Source organism: Silurus aristotelis, assembly GCF_946808225.1.
Source record: "Silurus aristotelis genome assembly, chromosome: 7".
NCBI lineage: Eukaryota > Metazoa > Chordata > Actinopteri > Siluriformes > Siluridae > Silurus > Silurus aristotelis.
The window spans coordinates 26804741-26825396 of NC_139580.1; the positions used below are offsets into that span (position 1 = coordinate 26804741).

Below are 20656 nucleotides of genomic sequence, written 5' to 3' on the forward strand. Positions count from 1 at the left end.
GATCCAACATTACTGCTCTTTACCATAGAGTGCTAAAATTCTTTTCTCTGCAATGTCTCTTTCCTGTAGATGCTTCAGATGGACCATAAACTGGAGAGCGTCCTGAAGATCCTGGTAAAGCAGTTCCAAATGGAACAAGAGCTGCTTACGGAACCGACCCGCAGCAGTTCCCTCTTAATGAAACGCCTTACTGGCAGCATGGAAAAAGAACATTGAGAGCAGGCAAGATTGGAAGATATCTTTTAATAAGGATTGCGATGTCTATATCTTTTTTTTTCATTCAAAAAATGCTAAGAACTTATGGAAAGTTGATCTTAAACACACTGAGCAAGCAAGAGAGTTTCACTTGCTATGAATCTTCCAAAGATAACATGCTACGTGTTGAGCACCTTATTAGCTTGCAGCAGAGGGAAGTCAGTCAGAGTTCGCTTTCATATTCGATATCCATCAGCTTTTATTAAAAAAATCCTGACGTTTTTTTTGGGGGGGGAAATCCCTGCTACATGGGCACATGTCAAGAGAATGGTTGCCATCCTAAGCTACTGAGGCGGCGAGGGTAGAGGGATTGAGTTTATTCTTTCCACATGATAATGTGCATGTTAGTGAGTGTGAACACGTTTTGCATGAGTTCCATTTACCACTGATAAATAGATACGGCCGAGATAATCAAAACAGCAAAACACTGCTAATGGGGTTTTATGGACGTAACTGGAATGCAAGAAAGGAAGAGGGAGAGCTGTTTGAGGTTGCAGACTCGGCGAGCAGTGCCAAGGCTTTCAACAGAATATTCATTTTACAAATTTACTCCCATTAAGTGTGCGATTATTATTTTTTCTCTCACTCCAGCCATTTGATTGCAAAACTGCTGGTAAAGGCGAAATGGCTAGATGCCAGTTGTCAGCGTTCGATGAAAGGAAACTATAGTTCAAAAAAAATAAAAAGAGATTTGCTTTTAGTAACCGCACTGCAGAAAGCGCAAAGGGGGAAACCGAGAAATAAGGTGCCCTGCACTCCATTCACAAGTCACGCTCATCTGCTGGCACCTTGCCTGGCACAAAACAAATTGGTTTCCTTTTTAATGGGCTAATTGAACATTTTCTTTCATCAGCAGGCTTCACAGAGAGAAGAGACCTCATTAAAGGGGAAAGTTAGTGTAAGATGAGTGTTTCTTCTTGTTCTTATTCTTCTCTTCCTTAGGCTTTGATCTAGAAACTCAAAATTTAAGCTGTGATTATCTCACGCTGCTCTGTACCGTTTTCTAAATCATGTAAATTATGAAGCATTTCCTCATCACCGTCTATCTCCCAGATCTAGTGATCACCATTCACCCCTAGAATATTCTATATATATATTGTATTTATTTTGTAAATTTGAGTTTTGTAAATTTGGGGTTTTGTAAATAAAATGTGCATTTGTATATGGAATTTCAATGCTGTAAAATTAAATTAATTTCACAAAATATCAGCAAAGTAATTGCTTCTTTTTTGCTGTGAAAGAAGGCCTGAAATTATCTACACGGTTGTATTTGTCTTTGAAGGCCAAAAATACTGTGGATGTCCCAAGAAAAACAAGACCAGGCTTTGAGAGAGAGAGCGAGAAAGAGAGAGAAAGAGAGAGAGAGAGAGAGAGAGAGAGAGAGAGAGAGAGAGAGAGAGAGAGAGAGAGAGAGAGAGAGAGAGAGAGAGAGATTGGAGAATGGGGGAGTACAAGAGAAAAGAAGGGAGGGAAAAGGAAGTCTGGTCTGGAGCCATGTTCAATTACAGAGGGCCGTGGCTCTACTTCTATGCTGCTGCTCTGCTTTTGTCTCCTGTTTTATGTCTGTGACGGAGACCTCTGCTCAGCTTTACACAGTCAGCCCTGTGTGATCACAACACTGTGCTACTTTCATGTGGAGAGTTAAGAGAGCCTCCCAAATTCAGAGGCTGTTTGATGGCAGAAGAGCTCAGTCCAGGCCCCTGGAAAGACATTAAGGACAAAGAATAAAGGCCTGACATTAATGGGAAACCACCTCTGAACAAGCTGTAGACTGACAAAAGTGGAGATTCTTATCTTTGCCAGCCACCAGACAAAATAGCACAGGCATTTAACATGCAATCATCATCCATGTTGGTTTAGGAGGCTGCATGCTAAAAGTACGGCTTGACACGGGCCTTGCAGGAGTCTGTTTTCTTAGTGAAGGAAATTCAAATTGACCGTCGGTTTATTTCAGCCCCCATGTTGAGCTTTAGTAGTTTAGCCATATATATATATATATATATATATATATATATATATATATATATATATATATATATATATATATATATATATATTCTGTAGCTTGCGTGACCTGAAGACAAGCCTGAGCAGCGGGACCATTACTGGGGCCACCTGTGACCACTGGTCCCCTATGAAAGCAGATATGAGTAAGAACAGGTGTTTGTGCCACCATGCAGCAGCTGACTACTGCACTCCTGTGCTTTCTAAATAGGAACAGGCCTGGAACAGTTGGAGTGTCGACTGCTCCTGATCCAGACCTATGGCTTGAAGACTGCTTTTATCCACCATAGGGGATAAAAACCCAATTTCCTGACCTTGTTTTTTTTTTTTTTTTTTTTTTTTTTTGGTTGATTCTTTGTATTCTCACTTGTCAAATTCCATGTTTTTTTGTTTATAAATGGTCTCTTTCCACCTCGAACACTGAAATAAATATCCACACACGAGTCACCTGGCTTCAGACAAACAACCACAGACGCAGTTTTGTTATTCACCTCAGTTTTTCCACTTTGCCCAACCATATGTTTTGTGTATAATATCAACTTTTCACTCGCAGCCACATTCCTCTTTATACAAGAAGGCTCCAGTTCGATCATCTCAGACTCAGGACAGCTGTGAATATGGCATGAATTTGGGATCACATCCACACATTTTTTTCGTAAAGTAGAAATGAGATGGTCTGATAAACTAGGTCAAATTGCTGTGGATTTTTCTCCCAGACAGAGGGAGAATTCCAGGCCAGGGCTGGAAGGACTTCAGTGGCGAGTGTTGGTTTGGCCAAGCCAGGCAGCATGTGAGGCATGAGGAGAGACAGCTGCAGTGCTGCCTCACCGGTGGGCGCTACACTACGCCACATCAGACACACACTCGTGCACGCACACACACACAAACACACACACACACACACACACACACACACACACACACACACACACACACACACACACACACACACACACACAAACACACACACAATTACAAGAGTTGTGTGCTTCAACTGCTGTATCCAAACTCCACCAACTGTCCAGTCTTCCACTGGTTTTACGCTCTGTGATTTTTCATGATAAGTTTTATCTTTCTAAAACGGCACATAAGGTACAGTAGATCAAACTGAATACACCTTTAAAATTATGTCCCTCAAGACATTTTCAGGAGCCTCTTCAATTAAAACATTTATCTTGTAGTAAAAAAACGTTGACTTCACCTGACACGACCTTTCGTGCAGTAAGACACCATATTAACGTGCTTTACAAGTATCTGGTGTGGCTTCCCACACAGCTGTATAGATTAGAGCAAGCGGGATAATGTGAAGCCGGGCTTTTGAAGATGTTTTGCCTTGCAAGCTTCAGCAGAGCTGCTTCACTACCTGATAAAGAGCTTTTGACTGGCTGCAGGTGGGCCCACCTAATGAGCGCTACTGGACCAAAGCAAACATGCAGTCCATGCCATATCATGAACTAGGAGGGGGTAAAAAATGAACTGGTGAGAATCAGGGATAAGGAAACAAAGAATATGTCTGTCCAGAATGCTTTATGAGCAAGGAGTCTAGATGCTGAGAATAGTGACACTGAAAATCGACAGATTTGCTGATTAAAAATAGGTGCAGTATAAAGCAGGAGCACTTTTCCTATTTTAGTGTCTATTAAGTGCCGAAAATTGTGCAGCTCTTAGCAGCACATGAGCAAAGCTGCCTGCCAGAGGATGGAATGAGTAAATGCAACCTACCGCTCAGAATAAAATTGGATTAAATTGAAAGAAAATCTACCCTAATACTAAATACTACTATCAAAAACCTTTATTGTAAAAGCTGCCTGCCTGTATTACATTGCCACTATAGCACACAAGGCTTTACTTCTGTTTTAGTTGATTTTATTATTTTCTTTAGTCATAATCGGTTCAATTTATTGAGAATTTGCTGGTGACGTTCATTGTGGTTATTAGAGGAAATGAAGGGAGGAACTCTGAGATTTCAATGAACTGCTTACACTGTTTACAGGAAAGGATGCAGGCCTGCGACTCGTGATAGACGGCGACGGAAATGTGAAATAGCGGTAAACACACTAAAAGATAGTAGGTATGACCACCAAAACGTTTCCTGTCATACGGAAAGTTGAAACTGACTTCTTTTTTTTATTATTTTTCCGAACACGGTTTCTCTTTATTTTGTATATAAAATAAGAACAAAGCACGCAGCGTACTGTGCATGCATGGATTACTTTTGACGTTCTGAGTGACGTCTCTCCAACCATTAACAAAAGCGTCAGAAGTAGTAAACGAACTCTCCTGCACGGCTGGTTTACATGTACGTGACTCATTTTACATGTCAAAGACGCATATCTGCTGAATGATGTACTGAAATTGTTTTTGAGAGCCTCACATCAAGTGTGTGTCAGTAGAACTGGAGTAAAACATTGGGTTTAGCTTGTCTGAGCTGCACTTTCGTAATGACGCGTGTATTTATCTCTGTAAAATCACGTACCTCACATATACACGCACCCATTGTGCAATTTCAGTACTGTAAATGGATGATGCAATGATTTTCCTAGTCGAAGAGTGTAATATCACAGGGTGAAAGTTTAATCACTTAAAACTGTCTTTGCTCCCTGAGGTTTTGATTTTATTTGTCTAGTTTATTTATTTGATCTTTTTATTTTAAGCTGGTTCATGCAGAAAAAAAAAAAAAACACTGGCCTAAACCAGAACTAGGTTTACTGAACTTTAGAAAATAATCCACCTCGGATTGTTATCTAAAATTATATCACATAACAGCTGCTAATGATTATTCTGACCCTGTTTTTTTCCCCCTAAATCTAAACTTAGTATTAAATATATCCAAGTTTCATTTCTATAGTATTGTCCCTTGAGAAGATATACTACAATGGTTGCTGAATTTTGAGGGGTGGAGTCACTTTTCTGAGATACTGTGCATATATATACAGTATATATAAATGTATATAAATGGTTATTTAAGGTAAGTTTCCACACCTGTGACTCATTGTAATTGTAATTAGTATCTGTGCATAAATAGTCAGTGATTTTTTGCAGTTGATGAGGTGATGTCTTGGCTGGATACTGCACCATGGGGAAGACAAAAGAACTGCCAATGGACCTTTGTAATAAGGTAGTTGAACTTTATAAACACTTGAAAATGCAGTCGGTACTGTTTAAACTCTGATAAAGTGGTGGAAAATAAGAGGTTCTGTTAACACTAAACCACTGTCGAATAGACCAAGAAAGATTTCACCCCCTACTGCCAGTAGAATTGTTTGGGACGCAAAGAAAACCCACAAACAACTTTGAGAGAAATACAGGCTGCTCTGTAAAAAAAAAGTGGTGGTGTTGTTTCAAGGAGCACAATAAGGAGGTACTTGAGCACAAATAGCCTGCATGGTTGAGTTGCCAGGAGAAAGTTGCCACAAAAGGCCTGCTTTCAGTACACCAGACAGCACCTAGACGAACCTCACAGCTTCTGGAGCAGAGTCATTTGTGGTGATGAGACCAACATCGAACTTTATAGTCACAATCATAAACGCTATATTTGGAGAGGAGTCAAAAAGGCGTACAGTAAAAAGTACTGCATCCTCACTGTAAAGCATGGTGGTGGATCTTTTATGTTTTGGGGCTGTGTGAGCTCCAGTGGCACAGGGAAGTTAGTCAAAATTGGTGGCAAGATGTTCCGACATGGCAGTGATCCAAAGCACAAGGCGAAGTTGACCCTCCAATGGCTACAGCAGAAAAAGGTAAAGGTTCTTGAGTGGCCATCCAAGTCTCCTGACATCGATATCATTGAGCCACTTTGGGGAGATCTCAAAAGTGCAGTTTCTGAATGTTCCTTTTTGTTTATATGCAAAAACTTAACTGCATGATTTACTTTGACCAAACAAATATACAAATGTACAGATGTTTCACTTTAATTTACACTGAAAAATCCTCCTTTAGCAGGATTAATAGCTTTACACAATCTTGGCATCCGGACAGTTCTCCAAACGTTCAGCGGAAATAATACTATGCCTTTTTATTAAAATATTCCAATGGTGGTCTGCAATAGATGGAGATTTCTTTCTGACTGTGTGATCCAGTTCATCCCAGAGGAGTTTAATAGGATTTAGGTGCGGTGACTGGGCAGACCATTTCATGATCGATAACACTCCTGTTTGCTCTCTAAATAATGCCTACAGAACTTGGATGTTTGCTTTAGGTGCTTTAGGGCAATGTTTTGTTGTACGGTGAAGTCGGTTCCAATGAGCCTTGGTGTTAAATTGTTGAAGTATGGAACGGTACCCATGTTGGTTCAGTATTCCTTTTACTCCCACCTTCCGTGCTCCTAAACAACCCCAAACTATTAAATGCCTCCATGTGTTCCATCTCTTCTGTTAGAGCCAGAAAAGGTCAAATTTGCACTCATCTGTCCATAGAACTTTCTTCCAGTTCTTCTGTAATTTTGCCTTTTACCTATTTTAATCTAGTTAAACCAAAGAAACATGCATATGTCTAAAAACACATTTTTTTGACAGGCTCTTATCTTTAGAATACATTTTTTAGTTTGCAATTCCACATCTAAAATAACACACACAAAACCATTTCTTTTAATGCATTTTTATAAAAGGATTTTAACAGTTATATCAAACAGTCTACATTGTGATAGGGTTCGGATATTGTCTAAATGTCTGGAAATGTAAAAACTCATAACAGGGTTAATAGGGTTAATATTTGTTTTGCTGTAATGGAGACTAATCATAAGAAAATGTATTTTTAATACGGATGTAACCATGTATCTATTGTCAATATAAGCAAAATGGGCTATATATTTTAAAAGAATCACAAACATTTTGAGGTAAATTTGTACTTATTCAACCTGCACAATATGTGGAAGGAATTCAAAATAATCTGAAAAATGTTATTCAATAGACATTTAGTTTCTATTTAGGTCGTTTGTATAAAGTTGTATATAAGTTTGTATAAAGTTGTATATAGTTGTAAACAGAAGTGAAATGATCTTACTATAATATCAATGTAGAAATGTTACTAATTCATTGCTCTTATTGTCAAATAATTGTGGGTGTGCACTGTGTATATAGTGTGTACACTGTATGGAAATATTTATTGGGACCTTTCCAGCCATATGTGATTCTTTCCCAAACCCTCCACCCTACATCAGTACCTGACTTTACTAAAACCCTTGTATCCGAAGGACGAATCTCCACATGTACACTCCAAATTTTAGGGAAACATCTTCCCAGAAGAGTGGAGGTTATTATAAGAGCAAATGGGGATTAAATGTGGAATGAGATGTTCAAAAAGTGAAGCTTAGGATCCAAACTTTTGCCCACAGAGTGTATATACTGTAGCATTTATGTAAAGTCGGATAAAGTGTGAATAAACTGACCCTAGATGATTTTACATTATGCATAAAATCATTTAAAAACATTACTTTATATGTGTAACGATACAATTAAGGCCAAAGGTATGTGGACAGCCATTCATGCCACTCATATTTGGTTCTTCACCACACTAATAACTATAAAATGCCTGCATAGAATATTGTCTTTGTATACTGTATTATTAAAGCATACTGTACACAAAGCAAAGTTCTTAAAGACATGGTTTGTTTAGGTTACAGTGGAAGCTTCTGTGAATGAATGAATGAATGAATGAATGAATCCCTATAAGCATACACCAAAGTGAGGGAAAGGTTTTCTCAATAAGTTAATATAACAACAAAGGTGGACTTTATCTGAAGCTTTATTGTGAATTACTGAACTGTTGTCACGTTGCTGTTGTAAAAAGCACTAGTTGACATTGTTTCATACTCAGTGGGAACCTTTGGGGAACATTTCATATTATATTTTCATTTCTAAAGAGTAGATTTTATTCCAAAAATACATGTTCGCTGACGTTATTAGGAACACCAGTGCATGCTGGTGTATAAATAAAATACATAGAGATTTTTCTAATTGAGCAGCTGCAATTTAATCAACAATTTGCATAGTTTTGGGGTTGAGTCATAAAAAAAACAAACAAAAAAAAAAAACAAAAAAAAAAGGGTCTTTGCTCTTGAGTAGGCCTTGTTTTTTATTATTATTATTATTGTGTTGTGGATGACTGTGGAATAGATCTATATGAAGGTTAAAAAATCATATACTGCAAATGTTGACCTTCACTACTCTATTGTATTGTATAAAGCAGAGCATCCACTCAGCAGATTGCTAGCATAGGCACTCCACCCAATCCTTGTGAACACTTCATAACAACTCTCTCTCTCTCTCTCTCTCTCTCTCTCTCTCTCTCTCTCTCTCTCTCTCTCTCTCTCTCTCTCTCTCTCTATCTCTCTCTCAATCCCTCTTTTCCCTTTCTCTCTATCAGATGAGGCCTTTTGTCTGTCTGGGAGACCCAGACACAACAGGGCACAGAGTCAAACAATTGCACAATGGTTTAGTCCACAAAGCTGCACAAAACTGAACAATGTGACCGTCTCTAAAGCAAGCGGAAGGGAGTAGGTGGAGTGGGGTAGGGTGGGGTAAGGTCATGCACCTGCACCCTAAGAGCCCTCAAAGGGTTGACGCAGGTGTCTCCGTGTTAATCTTCTTCCTGCGCAGACCTCCAGCTTTTTCATACCAGTGTCAGACACTGCCAATATTACCTGTAATAAATACGCATCTTTACATTCCAGGTCAGAACTAGAAGTAAATAATGTAGTTTGTGATATAAAACCTTTCCCGAAAACATATTCAAAATACTACCAGTATTACCGAAAGCAAAATCTGGCAAAGTGAAGATTCATCCACATGAATTGCTCTATTATGCATTCATCTGACATGTTTTTTTTTTTATCGTGTACATATCTATCTATCTATCTATCTATCTATCTATCTATCTATCTATCTATCTATCTATCTATCTATCTATCTATCTATCTATCTATCTGTCTGTCTGTCTGTCTGTCTGTCTGTCTGTCTGTCTGTCTGTCTGTCTGTCTGTCTGTCTGTCTGTGTATCACTCTATCACTGTGTCTACATCTATCTATCTACAGAGGTGGCAAAAGTACACACATCCTTTACTTAAGTAGAAGTACAGATACTCATGTTTTTAAATACTCGGGTAAAAGTTGAAGTACTGATTATACTTTTTTACTCAAGTGAAAGTAAAGAAGTCTTGGCTCTGACATGTACTTAAGTAAAAAGTAGTTATTACTTCTACCTGTTTTAGCTGTTAACTGGACCTCACATCATATAAGATAGATAGATAGATAGATAGATAGATAGATAGATAGATAGATAGATAGATAGATAGATAGATAGATAGATAGATAGATAGATAGATAGATAGATAGATAGATAGATAGATAGATAGATAGATAGATAGATAGATAGATAGATAGATAGATAGATAGATGATGGATGGATGGATGGATGGATGTGATAGCCTAGTGGGTTAATGTCAGGGTCCCCACAAGGATGAGTTTGAGAGTTTGATTCCTGGTTGCTGTGTTGGTAAATAAAACTTCTGGACCTTGTCCACTCTGAAAACATTTCAATTCTGTCCTTTCTGTGTTGGATTAATTTATTGATTTCCTGGTCTTTAATGAAAGATAACTCCACAAAAAAAAGGCACTTCTGTGTTAGCTTAGTTAAAGCTTGTGCCTGAACATGGTCCTTAATATAGTCCACGCTGGTGATAAGGATTCAAAGCCAGTCCTACATGCCTTCTTTCTTACTGCGCTGGCATGAAACAAAGTATGAACCCTCCAAAAAGCACATATGCTTTTCAGCAGTGGTCGCTCTGTGGTTTACGGCTTGTGCCTCATCTAAACATGCTTCCCAGTCTGATCTCTTCCATGGTTCAGTGGGTTAAGGCTGGTGCCTCGCTGAAGTCCTAGACTTAAGACTCAACACACACTCATTACTCATCTCAGCCCATTCCACCATCATTTATTTATTATTATTTATACTCTACCGTACTACATTGTTTACATGCTGTTTTTTGCACCTTTGACTGTATTATACCGTTTACATGCTGTTTTTTGCACCTTTACTGTTTCTTATTACACTATACTGTTCTTATACTATACTGTTTACATGCTGTCTTTCGCACCTCTTGACTGCTGCTGTTTTTTGCACTACATTGTGTCTGTTTATATTCACTCCCGGGTATAGTTTTTACACTTCTTCTCATACAGTACTGTATATTCAGAGTATACAGTAGGTTTACTAGTTGGCGCTATCTCAGGTTTTGTGTCTTGTCTTGTGTTTTCTGTCTGCACTGTCTGTCTGTACTGTTTTTTGTCTGCACTGTTTGCACTAGGTTGCACTCGATGCACTTTATGTAGCTTGTTGTTGTTTAGTGTAGCACCAGGGTTCTGGAGGAACGTTGTCTCGTTTTTACTGTGTACTGTGTACCACTGTGTATAGTAGAAATCACAATAAAAGCCTCTTGACTTGACTTGATGTTGAGGATCAGGGTTTAAATCCTGCTTTCTGTCTGCTAGTTGCGATGTAGGTTATGTTCCTGCTTCCTAAATCTTTCTTAAGCTTTATATTCTTGTGTTGATGGTTTGAAGGTAGATAGACCTGCTCTAAACAAACTCCCTGGCCTGTCTTTCCTGATGGTTCAGTGGGTTAATCAGGTGTCTTGCTTTTGGTGGGGTTCAGGGTTCCAATCCTGCTTTCTGCCTGCCAGTCACGATCAGGTTTTACTTTCTACATCTTTCTTTAGTGATATATTTTTGTTTTTAATGAGTTGAAAAGAAAGATAGACCTGCTCTAAACAAGCTTCCTAGCCTGTCCTCACCGATGGTTCAATAGGTTAATGTTGGTATCTGGCTGGTGGTGGGGATCGTGGTTCGAATCCTGCTTTCTACCTGTTATTTACAATGTGGGTTTAACCTGTGCTACTTACATCTGTTTTCGCTTCCTACATCTTTCTTTAGCGTTAAATTCTTGTGTTGATGGTTTGAAAGAAAAATAGACCTGCTCTAATCAAGCTTCCCATCCTGTTTTTTTCTGATGGCTTAGTGGGTTAAGGCTGGTACTTTGCTAATGTTGGTGGTCAGGGTTCAAACCTGGCTTTCTGTCTGCTAGTCATGAGGTAGGATAAATTCCTGATTCCTACATCTTTATATTCTTGTTTTAATGGGTTAAAAAGAAAGCTAGACCTGCTCTAAACGAGCTTTCCAGCTTGTCCTTCCTGATGGTTCAGTGGGTTAATGCTGGTGCCTCTCGCTAATGGTGTGAATCAGGGTTCGAATCCTGCTTTGTCTCTGCTAGTCACGATATGGGTTTACTTCCTATGTCTTTCTTTAACATTTTATTCTTGTGGTGATGGTTTGAAAGAAAAGATAGACCTGCTCTAAACAATCGTCGCACTCGGTCCTTCCCGATGGTTCAGTGGGTTAAGACTGGCATTTTGCTGTTGGTGGGGTTCAGGGTTCGAATCCTGCTTTCTATTTTTCTGTCTGGTCTGAATTTCTTGCTTTGAAGCATGAAACAAAGGATAAACCCCCCAAAAAAAAGAAGGTGTGTTGTGGGACTTGATGGCTTTGTGGTAAAAGCCTTGCCTCTGAGCTCAGAGGTTGTTGGTTTGAATCTGGCTTGTCCCCACACTGGGTTTGCTGTGTGGAAAGTAGTCTGTGGTAAGCAATGGAGTGGTTGACTGTGAACAAAGGCTGTGAAGACCTGCTGCTTCACAGCCTCAGAAAAAGTTTGGGTGATAGGTTTTTGGCAGAATTTTTCCCTATATGCAAAACTAAGTCGATACTTTTTTGGATGTTTTTGCTTCATAACCCCCTTTTTTCAGCTTCTCAGACGCTGGGGGGGCAGATGCCCGGATATTGCCCCCCTGCTTCAGGATACACCCTCCGAAACCGTCCACATCCAACCTTCCACGCAGCCAATTCTGACACCTTCCACACTCTTAACTTCGAGCCCTGGCCGGGGTTTGAACCGGCAACCTCTCCACCCAGAGGCAAAGCTCTTCCAATTGAGCCACAGGATCTCCTGCAAGAAACTGATTTTTAGGCCCTTTTTTGGTTCTTTTTTAAAACATTTTAAAGGAAAGCTAAGGGGTAGGAATCGAACCGGGTGAGTCCGATAGCAGCGACCACTTCACTGACCATTACACCAACACAGGAGAGGTAAACAAGCCTTTGCTTATTGGACTCTTGGCTTTTCTATAGTTAGGAGACCACTGTTTTCTCTTAGATCATGATGGTAGAGGGTCAAAACTTCAGTTTCAGTGGGTTAAATCAGGTGTCTTGCTTTTGGTGGGGTTCAGGGTTCCAATCCTGCTTTCTGCCTGCCAGTCACGATCAGGTTTCACTTTCTACATCTTTCTTCAGTGATATATTTTTGTTTTTAATGGGTTGAAAAGAAAGATAGACCTGCTCTAAACAAGCTTCCTAGCCTGTCCTCACCGATGGTTCAATAGGTTAATGTTGGTATCTGACTGGTGGTGGGGATCGTGGTTCGAATCCTGCTTTCTTCCTGTTATTTACAATGTGGGTTTAACCTGTGCTACTTACATCTGTATTCGCTTCCTACATCTTTCTTTAGCGTTAAATTCTTGTGTTGATGGTTTAAAAAGAAAGATAGACCTGCTCTATTCAAGCTTCCCATCCTGTTTTTTTCTGATGGCTTAGTGGGTTAAGGCTGGTACTTTGCTAATGTTGGTGGTCAGGGTTCAAACCTGGCTTTCTGTCTGCTAGTCATGAGGTAGGATAAATTCCTGATTCCTACATCTTTATATTCTTGTTTTAATGGGTTAAAAAGAAAGCTAGACCTGCTCTAAACGAGCTTTCCAGCTTGTCCTTCCTGATGGTTCAGTGGGTTAATGCTGGTGCCTCGCTAATGGTGTGAATCAGGGTTCGAATCCTGCTTTGTCTCTGCTAGTTACGATATGGGTTTACTTCCTATGTCTTTCTTTAACATTTTATTCTTGTGGTGATGGTTTGAAAGAAAAGATAGACCTGCTCTAAACAATCGTCGCACTCGGTCGTTCCCGATGGTTCAGTGGGTTAAGCCTGGCATTTTGCTGTTGGTGGGGTTCAGGGTTCGAATCCTGCTTTCTATTTTTCTGTCTGGTCTGAATTTCTTGCTTTGAAGCATGAAACAAAGGATAAACCCCCCAAAAAAAGAAGGTGTGTTGTGGGACTTGATGGCTTTGTGGTAAAAGCCTTGCCTCTGAGCTCAGAGGTTGTTGGTTCGAATCTGGCTTGTCCCCACACTGGGTTTGCTGTGTGGAAAGTAGTCTGTGGTGAGCAATGGAGTGGTTGACTGTGAACAAAGGCTGTGAAGACCTGCTGCTTCACAGCCTCAGAAAAAGTGTGGGTGATAGGTTTTTGGCAGAATTTTTCCCTATATGCAAAACTAAGTCGATACTTTTTTGGACCTTTTTGCTTCATAACCCCCTTTTTTCAGCTTCTCAGACGCTGGGGGGGCAGATGCCCGGATATTGCCCCCCTGCTTCAGGATACACCCTCCGAAACCGTCCACATCCAACCTTCCACGCAGCCAATTCTGACACCTTCCACACTCTTAACTTCGAGCCCTGGCCGGGGTTTGAACCGGCAACCTCTCCACCCAGAGGCAAAGCTCTTCCAATTGAGCCACAGGATCTCCTGCAAGAGACTGTTTTTTAGGCCCTTTTTTGGTTCTTTTTTAAAACATTTTAAAGGAAAGCTAAGGTGTAGGAATCGAACCGGGTGAGTCCGATAGCAGCGACCACTTCACTGACCATTACACCAACACAGGAGAGGTAAACAAGCCTTTGCTTATTGGACTCTTGGCTTTTCTATAGTTAGGAGACCACTGTTTTCTCTTAGATCATGATGGTAGAGGGTCAAAACTTCAGTTTCAGTGGGTTAAATCAGGTGTCTTGCTTTTGGTGGGGTTCAGGGTTCCAATCCTGCTTTCTGCCTGCCAGTCACGATCAGGTTTCACTTTCTACATCTTTCTTCAGTGATATATTTTTGTTTTTAATGGGTTGAAAAGAAAGATAGACCTGCTCTAAACAAGCTTCCTAGCCTGTCCTCACCGATGGTTCAATAGGTTAATGTTGGTATCTGACTGGTGGTGGGGATCGTGGTTCAAATCCTGCTTTCTTCCTGTTATTTACAATGTGGGTTTAACCTGTGCTACTTACATCTGTATTCGCTTCCTACATCTTTCTTTAGCGTTAAATTCTTGTGTTGATGGTTTAAAAAGAAAAATAGACCTGCTCTAATCAAGCTTCCCATCCTGTTTTTTTCTGATGGCTTAGTGGGTTAAGGCTGGTACTTTGCTAATGTTGGTGGTCAGGGTTCAAACCTGGCTTTCTGTCTGCTAGTCATGAGGTAGGTTAAATTCCTGATTCCTACATCTTTATATTCTTGTTTTAATGGGTTAAAAAGAAAGCTAGACCTGCTCTAAACAAGCTTTCCAGCTTGTCCTTCCTGATGGTTCAGTGGGTTAATGCTGGTGCCTCGCTAATGGTGTGAATCAGGGTTCGAATCCTCCTTTGTCTCTGCTAGTCACGATATGGGTTTACTTCCTATGTCTTTCTTTAACATTTTATTCTTGTGGTGATGGTTTGAAAGAAAAGATAGACCTGCTCTAAACAATCGTCGCACTCGGTCGTTCCCGATGGTTCAGTGGGTTAAGCCTGGCATTTTGCTGTTGGTGGGGTTCAGGGTTCGAATCCTGCTTTCTATTTTTCTGTCTGGTCTGAATTTCTTGCTTTGAAGCATGAAACAAAGGATAAACCCCCCAAAAAAAGAAGGTTTGTTGTGGGACTTGATGGCTTTGTGGTAAAAGCCTTGCCTCTGAGCTCAGAGGTTGTTGGTTTGAATCTGGCTTGTCCCCACACTGGGTTTGCTGTGTGGAAAGTAGTCTGTGGCGAGCAATGGAGTGGTTGACTGTGCACAAAGGCTGTGAAGACCTGCTGCTTCACAGCCTCAGAAAAAGTGTGGGTGATAGGTTTTTGGCAGAATTTTTCCCTATATGCAAAACTAAGTCGATACTTTTTTGGACGTTTTTGCTTCATAACCCCCTTTTTTCAGCTTCTCAGACGCTGGGGGGGCAGATGCCCGGATATTGCCCCCCTGCTTCAGGATACACCCTCCGAAACCGTCCACATCCAACCTTCCACGCAGCCAATTCTGACACCTTCCACACTCTTAACTTCGAGCCCTGGCCGGGGTTTGAACCGGCAACCTCTCTACCCAGAGGCAAAGCTCTTCCAATTGAGCCACAGGATCTCCTGCAAGAAACTGATTTTTAGGCCCTTTTTTGGTTCTTTTTTAAAACATTTAAAACATTTTAAAGGAAAGCTAAGGGGTAGGAATCGAACCGGGTGAGTCCGATAGCAGCGACCACTTCACTGACCATTACACCAACACAGGAGAGGTAAACAAGCCTTTGCTTATTGGACTCTTGGCTTTTCTATAGTTAGGAGACCACTGTTTTCTCTTAGATCATGATGGTAGAGGGTCAAAACTTCTCCTTCCTGTACATTCTCTCAGTAACCGGAAGTCTATGAGTGACTCAGGTATAAGAACCACATCTCCAACACCTGCACCACTGATATACCATGATTTACCAGCAACCAGTTTTAATGACCTTTTATTGTTCTGTTTTTAAAAAGCTTCTTTTTAAAAATAGCCTTTGCTATGTTTCCACACGGACAGTTAATGAGGTGATACCGGAGAAACTGCACCTCTTCAAGTCAAGTCAGGAAGCTTTTATATCGAAAATTATAGACATTTTACAGATTTAAATTATGTATTGTTTTTATCTGTACGATCAATAAAGACAGCAATTTAAGTTTGTGTCGCCATTATGAGTGAAAAACCCACAAAACGCCACCTAGAGGTTTAATTGTGTAAAACATGGCGGATTTGGTGTTTGATTTGAGACTTGGCGCAGAAATAAAACAAAAGTTTACTGATTAAAAATATTTTTATCTGGAGTTTATTTATTTATTTTATATTTAAGTAAAGAAAGGATGTCGTGGATAAATGTATTTTTTGCCAAAGGTTTTAATTTCGCCTCTTTTTTATTTAGTTATTTATTTATGTATTTAAATTTTTTATAAAAATGGTGAAACAGAAATGCGCGCTGAATTGATTAATAACATTTCGTGCCGTTTAATGTTTTTACCTAATGAATGTGTCCAGGCTGAAGATCCACATATATAGAACACAAGCAGAGAAAAGATGATAATGATCATGAATGTGTCTGTTCTGAGTCATGTTTACATCACTGACTCCCTCTGTCTCATCCACATTAACCCTAAACTTCTTACTGCCTTCTGCCTGCTGATTCTTAGCTCCATAAACTAGTCTACATCTGTGGTGAGTGAGAGTCAGGACTTTATACACCAGTGGATTGAAAAAGACGCACAGTAACAGGAAATCGGTTGTTCGGCTGAAATGTGTGGCAGTGCGCAGTGAAAATAAAAAATATATATATTTCAACAAATCAATGGATTAAAACTAAAGTCACGAGTCTGTTTTGAAAATGTAAGAAGTAGAAAGTACAGATATTTGTGTAAAAATGTAATGAGTAAAAGTAAAAAGTTGTCTGAAAAATAAATAGTGGAGTAAATTACCGATACCAAAAAAATCTACTTAAGTACAGTAACGAAGTATTTGTACTTCGTTACTTCCCACATCTATCTATCTATCTATCTATCTATCTATCTATCTATCTATCTATCTATCTATCTATCTATCTATCTATCTATCTATCTATCTATCTATCTATCTATCTATCTATAACTTTTTGCTTTGTTAATAAAAAAGCAGTTCATATTAATATCTATATGTAAACTCAACCATATGTTCGTTCTGTTGCAATTAAAATTCTTCTGCTGCCAATAGAAAGCAGAAATGGTGATAACTGAGCTATTACCCAGAACACTATTGCTCAGTGGGGGTGCGTTACAGAGCAGTTGAGTTTGTTTTTCTCTGCCGGGTTTTTTAAAGGAAGTCTGAAGGGGAAGGAAGTAGCTATATGCTGTATACGTCCTAGATGTGGCAAGATGTTTGTTTTGCATCTGCGATACATCACAGAATCCACGTAACCAGATATGAATCAGAATGAAAGTGTTTCAGGTGACCCACAAGCGATACGTCGAGCATCGATCACATGAACGTTATGTTTCCTTCCTTATTGCCACTAAGAAACACCTGTAGAGCTCCTTGTGTGCATGTACACACACGCCAAGGCCTTTAATAAAAGTCATGTGGCAACACATCATGTACTATTTTGGTATAAAAAATAGAATATAATAGAGTCATCTGTCCTTGTCTTCTTTTCACACATCCTTAGCTACAATATGGATCTATCATGAGGATATATTTAAAGCTATGGGTTCTCCAGGACTTCAGGACTCTACCTTTTTATCCCTTAGTAAATCCGTTCCTGTATATTGTGAACATTTCTTGAGTCCAAACAAAATTCACTAAATTTCTAATAATGGCGATGGTGTTGGTCTTCCCTTTTTTTCTCTCCAGAAAGATTTTCAGTCAGAGTGCCCCATTAGATCATGTTATACCAAGTAAATAGCCAAGAATAGCCATGATGCAAGACTCACTCTCATCTAACCAGGGTATAATGGTGTGTCTGGCTCGGGCATCCGCCACGTTGACTCAGTTGGCAGATTTAGGCCTTGGCCAAGAAGTTAAGCCTTGGCCATGGCCAAGATTTAGGCCTTGGCCATGGTGTGCCTTTCCATTAACTTGCTTTAGTCACTAAGTACAGGAAGTAGAATCCGACTTCCAACGAGGAAGACTTCCAGACTTCCTCGTTGGAAGTCTGTAAAGTGTTAAACTGAGTTCCCACGAACGCTTTTAACAATCAGAACACAGCTTCCTCTCTGAGCAGGGGGTGCTGTCCTGAATATCCCAAGTGCTTCGGCAGCTTCAACCAGGTCACTTGAGTCATCATAATGAAGACCTATAATTGGAGAGCGAATACAATAGACCACATACAGTAATGTGTACATTTGTGCTGTTGAAATTCATATATACCATACAGAAATTTCAGCCTTTTCCCTTTTTAAATCCTTGTCATCCAAACTGTAGTTTAATAAATCAGGAAATGCTGAAACCGTGCCCCATCATACTGACAACATGACTAAACACTTTGACTATCTTGTTTGTTGAACTTCTGATGGCAATGAGATGTTTAATGACATTTGAGAGATGAACTAAGGATTTGGAGAAAATGACAAGATCCAATTTGTTGTGCTGTTTGTACTCAATGATTCGAGAAATACATTTTCTGGTTTGTAAATATTCAAGAGCGATTCGAGAAATGCTCTAAAGCTGAATCTAATGCATTGCCCAATCATAAAATCCTGACTTTTCTTCAAGCACCTCTAGCCAGTGGTAATTCCCATCTATGATAATGGTGTAGGTGGAGAACGAATACTGGAGAAGGTCTAAGATCTAAGCTTATGAACCCTGAGGACATTATGTGTTTTTGTTAGCGATCAGATGTATGTAATCACACAACCTGCTGTGAGGGTGAGCCCACAGAATGTTCATGGCTCTACTTGGTACATGCCTCAAGATATTATATAACCAATCCTCAGAAGAACTATTCATTGTCAGTGGTGGGCATCTTCACCTTGAAGTAGTAAGTCGAGTGGTTGTACAGTAGCTATTATTGAAAAAATATCTTCACTGGAGGATCTTCCATTCAGGGGAATGCCAGCCTGGGAAGCCTGTTCTCCAAGACTTATTTTTTTTTAATCAGGGTATCATGGTGATGTTTTAATGGTGAGTATCACTCATTTTGGAGCACCTTTCAGGCCGTCCTAAGGTTCTACTATCTTCTTCTTCATCTCATTTTTGCCATACAAACTTATTTTTTTGTGGAAAAATAATAAATAAATACATAATTAAAGAGCAAAAAAAAATGGCTGGACTTCTTTCTTCACTTTGCCTCTATCATAATGTTTACACAACACGCAGTAGCATTGGCCAACAGCATCATCGCTAATCACAAACACACACACCCCTCACACACACCCTTCACCCTGCCTTCAGTCTGGAAAATGTTACTGAAGCATTTTACTGTGTAATAGTTTTGTTCCAAAAGCCTTTCGACAACCCAATACGAAAGAGCTGGACTTGGATAGACACATACACACACACACACACACACACACACACATACACAAATTAACAAACTCGTTTAACTGTTTGAACATAATTGCTGCTTAACATCCAGTGTTTGCATACAGTGTTTTTTTTATTATATGGACAAACTCATTTGGACTACTACTATTGTTTGCACTAAATGTTCACACGTGCACGTTACACGGTCTCAAAGTTCGTTTCATGTTCTCTTGCGTTAATTTGTGGGTTTTTTTTATGTAGGGCCTCGGTTCTGAGAGAACCTCGTTTTTCGTTTCAACATGTCCTGAAACGTATACGGTTGAAATGGCGATAAAAACGTACGTGATTAAAGCTGTAGATTATGAATAAAGACTGGTATATAATTGTAATTTTTTTGTCATTTTTATTTACTACATATTAAATTGAAACGTGAATTGCATCAACAAATCAGAGTTGCTTTTCCGAGAGAATAATGCAGCAGTTATCAGGAAAGAAAATCTGAAATGTTTTTTTTTTCCAGAACTTCATAGAACACAAAATAGACAAAGGGTTTCCCATGGCACTTTTTGAATAAATAAAAACAAGCAATTAAAAAAAAAACCGTTATAATTTAATTCTTTTTTTAATTGATTTCAGCACATCGTTTAACCACTCATAACAAAAACGGCACACACCGCAATATTACTTTTTTTTTTCTTTCTTTTCTTTTTTTAAAACCAGGCTCAGTTTGCAACCTTACACAATGATTTGTTAAAATATTTAAGGAAGAAAAACATTTTTTTTTTTAAATAACTCACTTTGGATAACCATGACCAAAATTTTTTAGATAAAAAAAAAATAAAAAAAACAAACAAACAAACAAAAAAACCTCGACATAAATAAGTTAGTTTTAATTTTCTCAGTGTTTTTACAAAAGTTATGTACACAGGTACACTTCAAAGTTGAAACAAATACACAGGCTTGTGTGGTCTGCTGAAATAATTCATTTAAAGTTCTTAAAAAAAAATAATAAAAAAAAATTCTATAAATAAAATTGTTATAATGAACCACAGAATCGAATGGCTGTGTAGGTGCATACAGCTGTTTCAGATATTACACCAAATGTGTTGGAAAGGTGGGTGGGGGGGGGGGGGGGGGGTGGAGTGCTGGAAGTCAAGCCAAGTGAAATGAAAAAGGAAATCTAAGAGAAGGCCATCAGTAGAAATTTTCACGTGAATAAAAAAAAATTATAGTAATCGAGATGCATGTTTAAAAAAATAATAATAATAATAATAATAATAATAATTTAGAAATCAATGAGGG

The 20656-nt window shown here is 39.2% G+C and overlaps 2 protein-coding genes across 2 annotated transcripts in view; one reads left to right on the forward strand and one right to left on the reverse strand.

Annotated features, from left to right (window-relative positions):
* The window catches only part of kcnq1.2 (potassium voltage-gated channel, KQT-like subfamily, member 1.2), a 162417-nt gene extending 161207 nt beyond the window's left edge, over positions 1-1210 (forward strand). The window contains exon 17 of the mRNA XM_083546318.1: positions 70-1210. Within this exon, the coding sequence (XP_083402444.1) occupies positions 70-216 (147 nt within the window). The 3' untranslated portion in view covers positions 217-1210. The remainder of the gene's footprint in view (positions 1-69) is intronic.
* An 18736-nt stretch (positions 1211-19946) lies between these two features.
* The window catches only part of cdkn1bb (cyclin dependent kinase inhibitor 1Bb), a 4060-nt gene continuing 3350 nt past the window's right edge, over positions 19947-20656 (reverse strand). Inside the window, exon 3 of the mRNA XM_083547370.1 lies at positions 19947-20656. This exon is cut by the window's right edge and continues 824 nt beyond it. The gene's annotated coding sequence lies outside the window, so the exon portion shown is untranslated.